This window comes from Pseudophryne corroboree, chromosome 9 (assembly GCF_028390025.1).
Source record: "Pseudophryne corroboree isolate aPseCor3 chromosome 9, aPseCor3.hap2, whole genome shotgun sequence".
NCBI classification, from domain to species: Eukaryota; Metazoa; Chordata; class Amphibia; order Anura; family Myobatrachidae; genus Pseudophryne; species Pseudophryne corroboree.
The window spans coordinates 61,020,775-61,033,935 of record NC_086452.1 but is presented as its reverse complement, the minus strand read 5'-3'; the positions used below and the strand labels follow the sequence as shown (position 1 = coordinate 61,033,935).

General features: G+C 48.1%; 1 protein-coding gene across 1 annotated transcript; it reads left to right on the top strand.

Annotated features, from left to right (window-relative positions):
* The first annotated feature begins 1,164 nt into the window (after positions 1-1,164).
* On the top strand, positions 1,165-12,723 carry HPDL (4-hydroxyphenylpyruvate dioxygenase like). The gene is made up of 2 exons (XM_063939427.1): positions 1,165-1,383; positions 11,365-12,723. The coding sequence occupies exons 1-2, from the start codon at positions 1,357-1,359 to the stop codon at positions 12,550-12,552; spliced, it is 1,215 nt and encodes a 404-aa protein (XP_063795497.1). The 5' UTR covers positions 1,165-1,356; the 3' UTR covers positions 12,553-12,723.
* Positions 12,724-13,161: the final 438 nt, after the last annotated feature.

Below are 13,161 nucleotides of genomic sequence, written 5' to 3'. Positions count from 1 at the left end.
AATATAACCCACCCAAATCTAACTCTACGAGAGCGTTTGTGGGTGTCAACTGACCGTTTTCTGGGAGTGGTTGGAAAAAGGCAGGCGCGTCGAAGTGTTTGCAGGGCGGGTGTTTGACGTCAATTCCGGGCAAGAACAGGCTGAAGTGATCGCAGCGGCTGAGTAGTTCTGAGCTACTCAGAAACTGCACAAAACTTTTTTGTACCGCTCGGCTGCACATGCGATCGCACACTTGCAAAGCAAACATACACTCCCCTATGGGCGGCGACTATCTGTTCGCAGCGCTGCAAAAAATAGCTAGCGAGTGATCAACTTGGAATGACCCCCCATGGTTTTGCCCAACTACTAACAAATTTGCTGCTGCGATCAACTCGGAATGACCCCGTGTTCATATGAAAGGGGAGAGTCCCAGCTTTTACACTTGGGCGATATGGCATACAATCCTTCGATTTAACCGCATGTGTGAGATACATCAAAGTATTGTATGCACATTTTAGGTACCATGCGACGCGATGCTCGGGCACGCCGGTCGAATGTCGCATCGCAAGATGTTAAATTCTGCACTGAATATTTTTCGCATCGCAGTGCGATTGCATGTTTTTAAAAATGCAATATATTGCACAGCGATGTGCGATGGGCACCTGCTGGCCGCTCCCACTCTGCGGTGACGTGCTCATCACGTGATTACCATGCGATCTCTCGCATTATCGCATGGTAAGCACTTTGGCAGTTCAGGTGCGATTTCATCACACCTGAACTGCCGTTGCGATGTCGCATCGCACAAGTGTATGGGGGGGCATAAGTTAGGCAGAACCTGAGATATCTGGCTAGGAAAAGCAATTAACAGGCTCGGAAGTGGACCACTACTTTGAAGACAGATATCTCTGGTTCCCCAGGGCTGATTTTCAAAAATCTGGTACCCCTAGAAAAAGGGAACCCTCAGCTATCAGCCTAGGGCCCTTATACTCCAGGGGCCTTTGGGCAACTGCTCACTGAGTCCATACGAAAAGACATCCCTGAGCCTGAGAACCATCAGAGATAACAGCAGCACTGCCCTAAGTTACACAAGGCAGCAGCAGATGCACAGCAGCAGTGACTCTGGCAGGAAGTTCCAAACTGCAACTCTAGGCTGGGGGGCGACGACACATGAAGCCTGACTTACCAGCCCATATATACCCCCAGTGAGTGATTTACAGTCTCAAGGAAGTACATCACATGATGCTTCTAATACATTCATCATAAGATCTGCTGGATTCCCTTAAGGCTATTGCTGACACCCCTCCCTGTCAGTGTAATGGTAGGTTCCACCTCAAGGCAGTACTGGGAGTTACTTCCAGGGTAACATTGAGAGAATGAATGAATTTTCTACAAGTGATCAGCAAGGTGAGTACGTCACATACATTCACTGATTGTATATATTATCCATTTATGCCTTTATATATTTTATTCTATCTATCTATACACACACACCTACTACATGCATGTGACATACACCTTATGTACACGTTACCATAAACAAACAAATCCCATATATACATACACATGAATATAAAGTTTCATACTTGCCTACCTGACCCTCTCCATGAGGAAGAAAATGCTCTGTTCCTGGACTTTCCTGGTAATGTATGATTGCCATCACCTGTGGTGAGCTAGGTAATTGATAAGAAAGGTGTTTCACCACAGGTGATGGCAATCATACATATATCACATCATAAACATACATAATATCACATGCATAGACCTTACATAAGTTACACATCATATGATACATATGATGTTTATATATCTATGGCACGCGTGTATAAGCACGCATAGCACCTCTATATGTGGGCGATTCTCCAGAAAGTGAACATAAAGTTCAACGCATCACACGCTTTTCATTTTTTTTTTTTTTCCTTTTAAACTAGTCTGTTAAGAAATTGTTCTTGTATGAAAACTTCATTGCGTATAGAAGCCATGCCTTACCCTGTAACTTGTGACCCACTAAAATCTTGGAATTTTGGAGACGTATTTTGTCTGAATTTGTGTAGCTGTCCTGTGCATCACGGAGAATCGCCCATGTACACATGCATACATACTGTATAACATATACATACATACATACATACTGTATAACATATACATACATACATACATACATACCAGGGCCGGTTCTATGATTTGTGGCGCCCCGGGCAAAATATGGGGGGCGTGGCTTCGATTGGGGGCATGGTCAGCACGCTGAAAGAAAAAATAAAAATAAATAAAAAGTATACTTACCATCCCCGTTCCTGATCCAGACCCCCTCCGCCGGCGGCGCCGCTCTTCTCCTCTCCTCCTCTCTTCTGTTCTCTTCGATCTATGGGAGAGACGTTATTACGTCTCTCCCATAGAACAGCATAGACACTAGAGGTCAATTATGACCCCTAGTGTCTGTGCCACTATGCTGTGCGGTGCGCGATGACGTCATCGCGCATCGCACAGCAAAGGTCCTCTAGACGAAGGGAAACTAGACCGTAGCGTCTAGTTCCCCTTAATGGAGAGGACCTTTGCTGTGCGGTGCGCGATGACGTCATCGCGCACCGCACAACTAAGGTCCTCTCCATGAAGGGAAACTAGACGCTACGCGTCTGGTTCCCTTCAAAGCGGGGGGGCACAGCAGGGCACTACGGGGGGCACAGTGGCGGATCTTGAAACAAACAGATTTAACTGTAAAAAAGCGCCTCAATATGATAAATAAACGTATATATCAGAAGCCCTCTGAATTACTGCGCAGCCTGCAACTATATGTGTAATAGTGGGGAGAAATAGACTGAAAAAGAGAACTGGCTGCGCTGAATTTCAGAAGGATTCAAATAACAAAGGAGAGAGCCAATATATCAATATAAAAAGACAGCAAGTTTATTTAAAACATAATGTGTTAATTAATAAAAATAATAATAATAAACAGACATGTTGCATTAATGATAACACAGTCCGGTGTCTCACAGTGTCAGCAGTATGTTGGACTTTTACAGAACTGCCTCTGTAGATGTGGTGTGTTAAAGTCCAAAATCCATGCCAGATATTAGGTGCCGTTCATAATGCTCAGTATTGATGCATGAAGAAATGTGATATTACTGATTCCAATATGGGATCACATAGGGGGGCCAGTGAGTCCGTAAATAATGAACAATTACCTCTCCAGTGGGTTGGTCCGTCTACCGGGCGTCCCCGGACAGGAATCCTGCGTTACCCACACACAACAGCAGTGTCACGGAGAGGAGAGCGAGCACCGCTCAGGAATCAGCTGGCTGTAGCGGTATGAGACGGCAGCGGCAGCGGCTATTTGGAGATCTCAAAGCCGCCCAGAATAAGATCGTCAGAGGTGCTGGGATGGTAGTACATATGAAACACCTGAACAGGTGTTCAAGAGGCGGGTCGACACATGAAAGGTCGACACATGAAAAAGTCGACATGAGTTTTTTTAACTTTTTTGGGTGTCGTTTTTTGCGTAAAGTGACTGGGAACCCCAATTAGTGCACCGCGTCCCCTCGCATGGCTCGCTTCGCCCGCCATGCTTCGGGCATGGTGCCTTCGCTCCGCTACCGCTTCGCTCGGCACAGATTACCGTTCCAATCGTAGTCCACGTGGATCATAAAGTATGGAAAAGTTCCCCAAAAGAAAAAAAAGGTAAAAAAAAACCATGTCGACCTTTTCATGTGTCGACCTTTCATGTGTCGACCATTTTCATGTGTTGACCATGTGTCCATGTCGACCACGTCAATGTCGACCAATAGTGGTCGACTTTATGACTGTCGACCATAACACGGATACCATTTCTCCAATAGGGACATCAGGTGCATGGTGGTGGGGAAGGTTCATGACAAAATTGATCCCAGAGAAAGCCCATGCTATGATGCTCCTTTCCACATATCCTAAATATAAATATTTTTTATCATACCCTCACATTTATAGAACACTGCAAAACAAATGGCTTTGGACACAAGTCCTCTTAATACCACACTCATGCCCTTAACTTGAGAGCTCGTTGTTATTCAGTTACAACACACTTTATTAAATAACACATTTCAATATGCTGTACTACTATACACAGGATTCAAACCCATAACCTATTGCATTCCAGTCAAACACAATATTCATTGAGCTATTCGATCCTGCATAACAATTATGAGATTTCTAACTATATGAAGCTACTTGTACGTTGTTGAAAAAACAAATCCACTAAAAAAACAACAGCATTGCAATTGAGGATATCTATGTAGGGTGCAGCCACACATCCAATCCCTTGCAGCCACACACTACAAAGATCTGTCCAGCCGCAATACTGATCATTTTTCCCACAAAGTACAAGGTAGGGTTCAGTACAAGGTAAGCTTCAAATAGTTAGAATTCTCTAGTTTCTATGTAAGGGCAGCTAGCTCACTGAATAGAGTGAAATGGATATACAGGCTATGGGTTCGATTCCCGGGTATGTCAGCATCTTGAAATGTAATAAAGGACAGTGTGACTGAATAACAAAGAGCTCTCAAGTTGAGTTCATGAATATTTATAGGTACTAGGGACGGAAGGGGTGGGGGAAGGTGACAGGGACGGTCAGGAGATGCTGGCCTTCAAAAAGGCGGGAAGCTGCAAGTGAAAGTAATGAAAACAGATAATTGACTAGTGCTGCTAACAGCTCCCCCTACCCTGCAGCGCTATGTGCGGAGCACCCTCCGCACACACCTAGTTACGGCCCTGTAGAATACCATTGACATTGTAACGCAGCAGGAGACGTCACGCTTCCTGCTTGCATTAGTAATTTGAGCTGGGTCCTAGGATGCAGCAATGGTCATCTGTGACACCATCAGCTGGATGCATGACCCATGGGGTTACGTAAGCTTCCACCGCAGGTACATCTATATCCTCCGACAGAGATCCTGTCCTTGTCCCTCCCCCACAATGGCGGCCACACACCTCCGTTTGGAGAAACAGATGCCGTTGCCACCTCCTTCCTGTCCCCAGATGGCAGCAAATTGTCATGGTACTCCTATTCCTGTGGGCAACTGCCTGAGATAGCTCACCCTGATATCTTACCATATCTGCAGTGCAGAGGAGAGTCAGCCTCTACCTATATACTGTCAGGATTAGGAGTGGACGGGATGTGGGGGTCGGTAGACCGCCGGTCACCTAACTATATCCCCTATATACAGACCTTTGTGTTCTGCCACCCTGCTGCTTATTTGGTTATTATGTTTATAAACTTTGTACATGTCCTGCAATCAGTGGCGGCACGGGGACGGTGACACCTGGTGCGGCCAGTCGCCATCCTGAGTATCTGAAGGTGGGTGGGACTGGCGGAAAGGGGGCACCGGATCCCTCGTTCTACATCACTTTAGGGGTGTGGATTAGCGGAAGCCCCTGTTCTAAGAGAAGGAGATGCCCCCAGAGACTCTTACTACACTGCCGACTGCTTCTCAGTGCCAGGAGCCAGACGCTGCAGTATAATTTCACACTGATTGTTAGTGACACCTTGGTGCGGCCCCCCCCTTGTGACGATGCCACTGTCGGCAATATTCTGTACTGTAAGCCATTATTTTATTGTTTGTTCACACGGTCTCTGTTTACATACTCTGTAAGTCGCTGCCAACCCCTTGCGACGCCATATAAAGGAAAATAATCTCTTACCTATTTAAGCCTATAGGGATATCTTCATATATGTGGAACTGATTTGTGTTTAAGACTCATGTGCAATTATACCGATCCATAAACACATTTCTCTGACGTCCTAGTGGATGCTGGGGACTCCGTAAGGACCATGGGGAATAGCGGCTCCGCAGGAGACTGGGCACAAAAGTAAAGCTTTAGAACTACCTGGTGTGCACTGGCTCCTCCCCCTATGACCCTCCTCCAAGCCTCAGTTAGATTTTTGTGTCCGAACGAGAAGGGTGCACACTAGGTGGCTCTCCTGAGCTGCTTAGTGAAAAGTTTAGTTTTAGGTTTTTTATGTTCAGTGAGACCTGCTGGCAACAGGCTCACTGCATCGAGGGACTAAGGGGAGAAGAAGCGAACTCACCTGCGTGCAGAGTGGATTGGGCTTCTTAGGCTACTGGACATTAGCTCCAGAGGGACCGATCACAGGCCCAGCCATGGATAGGTCCCAGAGCCGCGCCGCCGGCCCCCTTACAGAGCCAGAAGACAGAAGAGGTCCGGAAAATCGGCGGCAGAAGACGTCCTGTCTTCAACAAGGTAGCGCACAGCACTGCAGCTGTGCGCCATTGCTCTCAGCACACTTCACACTCCGGTCACTGAGGGTGCAGGGCGCTGGGGGGGGGCGCCCTGAGACGCAATAAAAACACCTTGGATGGCAAAAAATGCATCACATATAGCTCCTGGGCTATATGGATGAATTTAACCCCTGCCAGAATACACAGAAAAACGGGAGATAAGGCCGCCGAGAAGGGGGCGGAGCCTATCTCCTCAGCACACTGGCGCCATTTTCCCTCACAGCTCCGTTGGAGGGAAGCTCCCTGGCTCTCCCCTGCAGTCACTACACTACAGAAAGGGTTAAAAAAGAGAGGGGGGCACTAATTAGGCGCAGTATAAACAATACAGCAGCTATAAGGGGAAAAACACTTATATAAGGTTATCCCTGTATATATATAGCGCTCTGGTGTGTGCTGGCAAACTCTCCCTCTGTCTCCCCAAAGGGCTAGTGGGGTCCTGTCCTCTATCAGAGCATTCCCTGTGTGTGTGCTGTATGTCGGTACGTTTGTGTCGACATGTATGAGGAGAAAAATGATGTGGAGACGGAGCAGATTGCCTGTAATAGTGATGTCACCCCCTAGGGGGTCGACACCTGAGTGGATGAACTGTTGGAAGGAATTACGTGACAGTGTCAGCTCTGTATAAAAGACAGTGGTTGACATGAGACAGCCGGCTACTCAGCTTGTGCCTGTCCAGACGTCTCATAGGCCGTCAGGGGCTCTAAAGCGCCCGTTACCTCAGATGGCAGATATAGACGCCGACACGGATACTGACTCCAGTGTCGACGGTGAAGAGACAAATGTGACTTCCAGTAGGGCCACACGTTACATGATTGAGGCAATGAAAAATGTTTTACACATTTCTGATAATACGAGTACCACCAAAAAGGGGTATTATGTTCGGTGAGGAAAAACTACCTGTAGTTTTCCTGAATCTGAGAAATTAAATGAGGTGTGTGATGATGCGTGGGTTTCCCCCGATAACAACTGATAATTTCTAAAATGTTATTGGCATTATATCCTTTCCCGCCAGAGGTTAGGGTGCGTTGGGAAACACCCCCTAGGGTGGATAAAGCGCACACACGCTTGTAAGAACAAGGGCTCTACCCTCTCCTGAGATGGCCGCCCTTAAGGATCCTGCTGATAGAAAGCAGGAGGGTATCCTAAAATGTATTTACACACATACTGGTGTTATACTGCGACCAGCAATCGCCTCAGCCTGGATGTGCAGTGCTGGGTTGGCGTGGTCGGATTCCCTGACTGAAAATATTGATACCCTAGATAGGGACAGTATATTATTGACTATAGAGCATTTAAAAGATGCATTTCTATATATGCGTGATGCACAGCGGAATATTTGCTGACTGGCATCAAGTCTAAGTGCGTTGTCCATTTCTGCCAGTAGAGGGTTATGGACACGACAGTGGTCAGGTGATGCGGATTCCAAACGGCATTTGGAAGTATTGCCTTATTAAGGGGAGGAGTTATTTGGGGTCGGTCTTTCAGACCTGGTGGCCACGGCAACAGCTGGGAAATCCACAATTGTACCCCAGGTCGCCTCTCAACATAAGAAGACGCCGTATTATCAGGCGCAGTCCTTTCGTGGGCAAGCGGGCAAAAGGTTCCTCATTTCTGCCCTGTGACAGAGGGAGAGGAAAAAGGCTACAGAAATCAGCCAGTTCCCAGGAACAGAAGCCCTCTCCCGCCTCTGCCAAGCCCACAGTATGACGCTGGGGCTTTACAAGCAGAATCAGGCACGGTGGGGGCCCGTCTCAATGAATTTCAGCGCGCAGTGGGCTCACTCGCAATTAGACCCCTGGATCCTTCAGGTGATATCTCAGGGGTACAAATTGGAATTCGAGACGTCTCCCCCTCGCCGTTTCCTAAAGTCGGCTTTACCGATGTCTCCCTCTGACAGGGAGGCAGTTTTGGAAGCCATTCACAAGCTGTATTCCCAGCAGGTGATAATCAAGTACCCCTCCTGCAACAGGGAACGGGGTATTATTCCACACTGTTGTGGTACCGAAGCCGGACGGCTCGGTGAGACCGATTCTAAATCTAAAATCTTGAACACTTACATACGGAGGTTCAAATTCAAGATTGAGTCACTCAGAGCAGTGATTGTGAACCTGAAAGAAGGGGACTACATGATGTCTCGGGACATCAAGGATGCTTTCCTTCATGTCCCAATTTACCCTTCTCACCAAGGGTACCTCAGGTTTGTGGTACAGAACTGTCACTATCAGTTTCAGACGCTGCCGTATGGATGGTCCACGGCACCCCGGGTCTTTACCAAGGTAATGGCCGAAATGATGATACTCTTTCGAAGGAAGGGAATTTTAGTTATCCCTTACTTGGACGATTCCCTGATAAGGGTAAGATCCAGGGAACAGTTGGAGGTCGGTGTAGCACTATCTCAGGTAGTGTTGCGGCAGCACGATTGGATTCTCAATATTCCAAAATCGCAGCTGATTCCGACGACTCGTCTTCTGTTCCTAGGGATGATCCTGGACACAGTCCAGAAAAAGGTGTTTCTCCCGGAGGAGAAAGTCAGGGAGTTATCCGAGCTAGTCGGGAACCTCCTATAACCGAGCCAAGTCTCAGTACATCAATGAAAGGGTTCTGGGAAAAATGGTGGCTTCCTACGAAGCAATCCCATTCGGCAGATTCCACGCAAGAACTTTCCAGTGGAACCTGCTGGACAAATGGTCCGGGTCGCATCTTCAGATGCATCAGCGGATAACCCTGTCACCAAGCACAAGGGTGTCTCTCCTGTGGTGGTTGCAGAGTGCTCATCTTCTAGAGGGCCGCAGATTCGACATTCAGGACTGGGTCCTGGTGACCACGGATGCCAGCCTGCGAGGCTGGGGAGCAGTCACACAGGGAAGGAATTTCCAGAGCTTATGGTCAAGCCTGGAGACATCACTTCACATAAATATCCTGAAGCTAAGGGCCATTTACAATGCTCTAAGCTCAGCAAGACCTCTGCTTCAAGGTCACCCGGAGTTGATCCATTCGGACAACATCACGGCAGTCACCCACGTAAACAGACAGGGTGACACAAGAAGCAGGAGGGCAAGGCAGAAGCTGCAAGGATTCTTCGCTGGGCGGAAAATCATGGGATAGCACTGTCAGCAGTATTCATTCCGGGAGTGGACAACTGGGAAGCAGACTTCCTCAGCAGACACGACCCCCACCTGGGAGAGTGGGGACTTCACCCAGAAGTTTTCCACATGTTTATAAAACTCGACAAGTATTGCGCCAGGTCAAGGGACCCTCAGGCAATAGCTGTAGACGCTCTGGTAACACAGTGGGTGTACCAGTCAGTGTATGTGTTCCCTCCTCTGCCTCTCATACCCAAGGTACTGAGAATTATAAGATGGAGAGGAGTAAGCACTATATTCGTGGCTCCGGATTGGCCAAGAAGGACTTGGTAACCGGAACTTCAAGAGATGCTCACGGAGGATCCGTGGCCTCTACCTCTAAGAAGGGACCTGCTCCAGCAAGGACCCTGTCTGTTCCAAGACTTACCGCGACTGCGTTTGACGGCATGGCGGTTGAACGCCGGATCCTGAAGGAGAAAGGCATTCCGGATGAAGTCATTCCTATCCTGAGCAAAGCCAGGAAAGATATAACTGCAAAACATTATCACCGCATTTGGCGAAAATATGTTGCGTGGTGCGAGGCCAGTAAGGCCCCGACGGAGGAATTTTCAACTAGGTCGATTCCTACATTTCCTGCAAACAGGAGTGTCTATGGGCCTGAAATGGGGGTCCATTAAGGTTCAAATTTCGGCCCTGTCAATTTTCTTCCAAAAAAGAACTAGCTTCAGTCCCTGAAGTTCAGACGTTTGTGAAAGGGGTACTGTATATACAGCCTCCTTTTGTGCCTCCAGTGGCACCTTGGGATCTAAATGTAGTTTTTGGGTTCCAAAAGTCACATTGGTTTGAACCACTTAAATATGTGGAGTTAAAATATCTCACATGGAAAGTGGTCATGCTGTTGGCCCTGGCCTGGGCCAGGTGCGTGTCAGAATTGGCGGCTTTATCCTGTAAAAGCCCTCATCTGATTTTCCATTCGGACAGGGCGGAATTGAGGACTTGTCCTCAGTTTCTCCCTAAGGTGGTTTTCAGTGTTTCACCTGAATCAACCTATTGTGGTGCCTGCGGCTACTAGGGACTTGGAGGACTCCAAGTTGCTAGACGTTGTCAGGGCCCTGGAAATATAGGTTTCCAGGACGGCTGGAGTCAGGAAATCTGTCTCGTTGTTTATTCTGTATGCACCCAACAAGCTGGGTGCTCCTGCTTCTAAGCAGACTATTGCTCGTTGGATTTGTAGTACAATTCAGCTTGCACATTCTGTGGCAGGCCTGCCACAGCCAAAATCTGTAAAAGCCCATTCCACAAGGAAGGTGGGCTCATCTTGGGCGGCTGCCCGAGGGGTCTCGGCTTTACAACTTTGCCGAGCAGCTACTTGGTCAGGAGCAAATACGTTTGTAAAATTCTACAAATTTGATACCCTGGCTGAGGAGGACCTGGAGTTCTCTCAATTGGTGCTGCAGAGTCATCCGCACTCTCCCGCCCGTTTGGGAGCTTTGGTATAATCCCCATGGTCCTTACGGAGTCCCCAGCATCCACTAGGACGTCAGAGAAAATAAGAATTTACTTACCGATAATTCTATTTCTCGTAGTCCGTAGTGGATGCTGGGCGCCCATCCCAAGTGCGGATTGTCTGCAATACTGGTACATAGTTATTGTTACAAAAAAAAAAAAAATCGGGTTATTGCTGTAGTGAGCCATCTTTTCTAGAGGCTCCTCTGTTATCATGCTGTTAACTGGGTTTAGATCACAAGTTATATGGTGTGATTGGTGTGGCTGGTATGAGTCTTACCCGGGATTCAAAATCCTTCCTTATTGTGTACGCTCGTCCGGGCACAGTATCCTAACTGAGGCTTGGAGGAGGGTCATAGGGGGAGGAGCCAGTGCACACCAGGTAGTTCTAAAGCTTTACTTTTGTGCCCAGTCTCCTGCGGAGCCGCTATTCCCCATGGTCCTTACGGAGTCCCCAGCATCCACTACGGACTACGAGAAATAGAATTATCGGTAAGTAAATTCTTATTTTTGCTCTCTCCTATCTGCAGGCCGTAATAATGGCTTCTCCATTGATCCGTCTGAGTCACATTTCCCTGCAGGTTTCCAGTTCTCAGAAAATCATCACAGACCTGGTGACGAAGTACCAATTCCGGCCACTCGCTGCCCGGGGTTTAGATGGCAGAGCTCGCCGCCAGACGGTATTGGGAAATGGTAGAGTTGTGTTCATTGTGAATGAAAACAGTCCGGAAGTCCCCAGGAACTGCTCCCTGCTCTATGATTCCCCGCTTCCATCACCCTTTCCAGACACAGCCTGTAATGTCAGTTACGAGGTGGAGGATGTACCGGGCTTGTGCCGTTTTCTGACCAAGGAGGGCTGCCACCTGCTAGTGCCACCGACCGAGCTCCACGACTACGCTGGCTCTGTTTCGTACTGTGTAGTAAAGTCTGTACTCGGGAACGTGAACCACACTCTAATTGACCGCACTCGTTATGCAGCCCCTTTTCTCCCAGGCTTCCAGCTGCTAGAAAATGACCCGGTGGCTACAGGTGACTTATCGCATGTGGACCACATCACTTATTGCCTTCCACGTGGAACCATGCCACGTGTGATTGAGTGGTACAGACGTTGTTTTGGGTTCCAACACTTCCCTCTTAGTAAAGAAGAAGACCCTAAACATGGGTTAGAAATCAGTGGCTCTCAGATAGGCCTTCGCTTACTCTCTATGGAGTGCCCAGGGCAGACTGAAGTGGGCAAGATTGTGATGGTAGAATCTTTGCCGCAGCAGGGAATAAACCAGATAGACCAGTTTCTGCAGCATCACCAAGCTGGTGGAATTCAGCACATCGGTCTCTCTACACGCGACATCTTCAAAGCCGTGGGGTCATGGACGGAGCACGGGGTCCACTTCGCTGCACAGCCGCCATCATACTATACAGACCCCCATAAGCAGGCGGAGATCCTCCATGCTGGGTTAATACCCCAGCAACTGTGCCCGTTCGGGATCTTGCTGGACTCTTCTACTGAAAACCAAGAGTTGACAGCAACAAACAAAAAAGTTCTTCTGCAAGTTTTCACTGAACCCCTATTCTCTAAGGACTCGGTTTACCTGGAGCTGATTGAGCGCAGGGGGGCGCAGGGATTTGGGGAAGGGAATATTCGCGCTCTCTGGCGCTCCATGCAGGATATGATGGATGAGTTGAGCTGTAAAGAACAGGAGGAAGCCTTGACTCAGTGATACCTGCGTGTCCTAGAAGGCTTACGGAACTTGTGTGATTTTTAAAGAGAAAATATACACCGTTACTATGGAGATAATTATATCATTTTAACGTTGACCGCAAGTAAAGGTGCAGCGTTTACTCTTCAGATTTAGAATTGAATTAAATTATTGCATTTTCTTTGCTGTTAACGAGGTAGACAAATATATACTGCTCTATGGGGGTTATTCAGAGATGTATCCACATCATGCGTCCATCTACTCACATGCTGGCAGGCGGTCTGCCGCCATTTTTTTCCTCGGAGCGGCTGCATGTGATGTCACGCAGCCACCCCGAATACAGTCGGGACACGCCTGCGTTGTCCAGACCACACCCGCGAAATGCAACATTGACTCACCCCCGGCGGCCGCTCATGTCAATCACCTTGCGGCCGCATGGTGAGGGTCGCACATGCGCACTATGGCCAGTTGAGCGAGCGCAGACCCGATGGGCGTGGCATGCAGCGGCTGCGTCCATTTCTGAATAAGGCCCTATATCTGGGGATTTTCAGGAATTTTTTCATCATGCACTTTGGGGTTAGTGAATCTAGCGTTTTCCAAACTCTGCCATTACAGTCCAGGTTTTAAGGA

Excerpts from the sequence above, each read along its gene's own strand:
- HPDL (XM_063939427.1), top strand. The coding sequence starts at position 1,357 with ATGAATTTTCTACAAGTGATCAGCAAG. Across the intron at positions 1,384-11,364 it reads TTCTACAAGTGATCAGCAAG|GCCGTAATAATGGCTTCTCC; the intron begins GTGAGTACGTCA and ends TCCTATCTGCAG.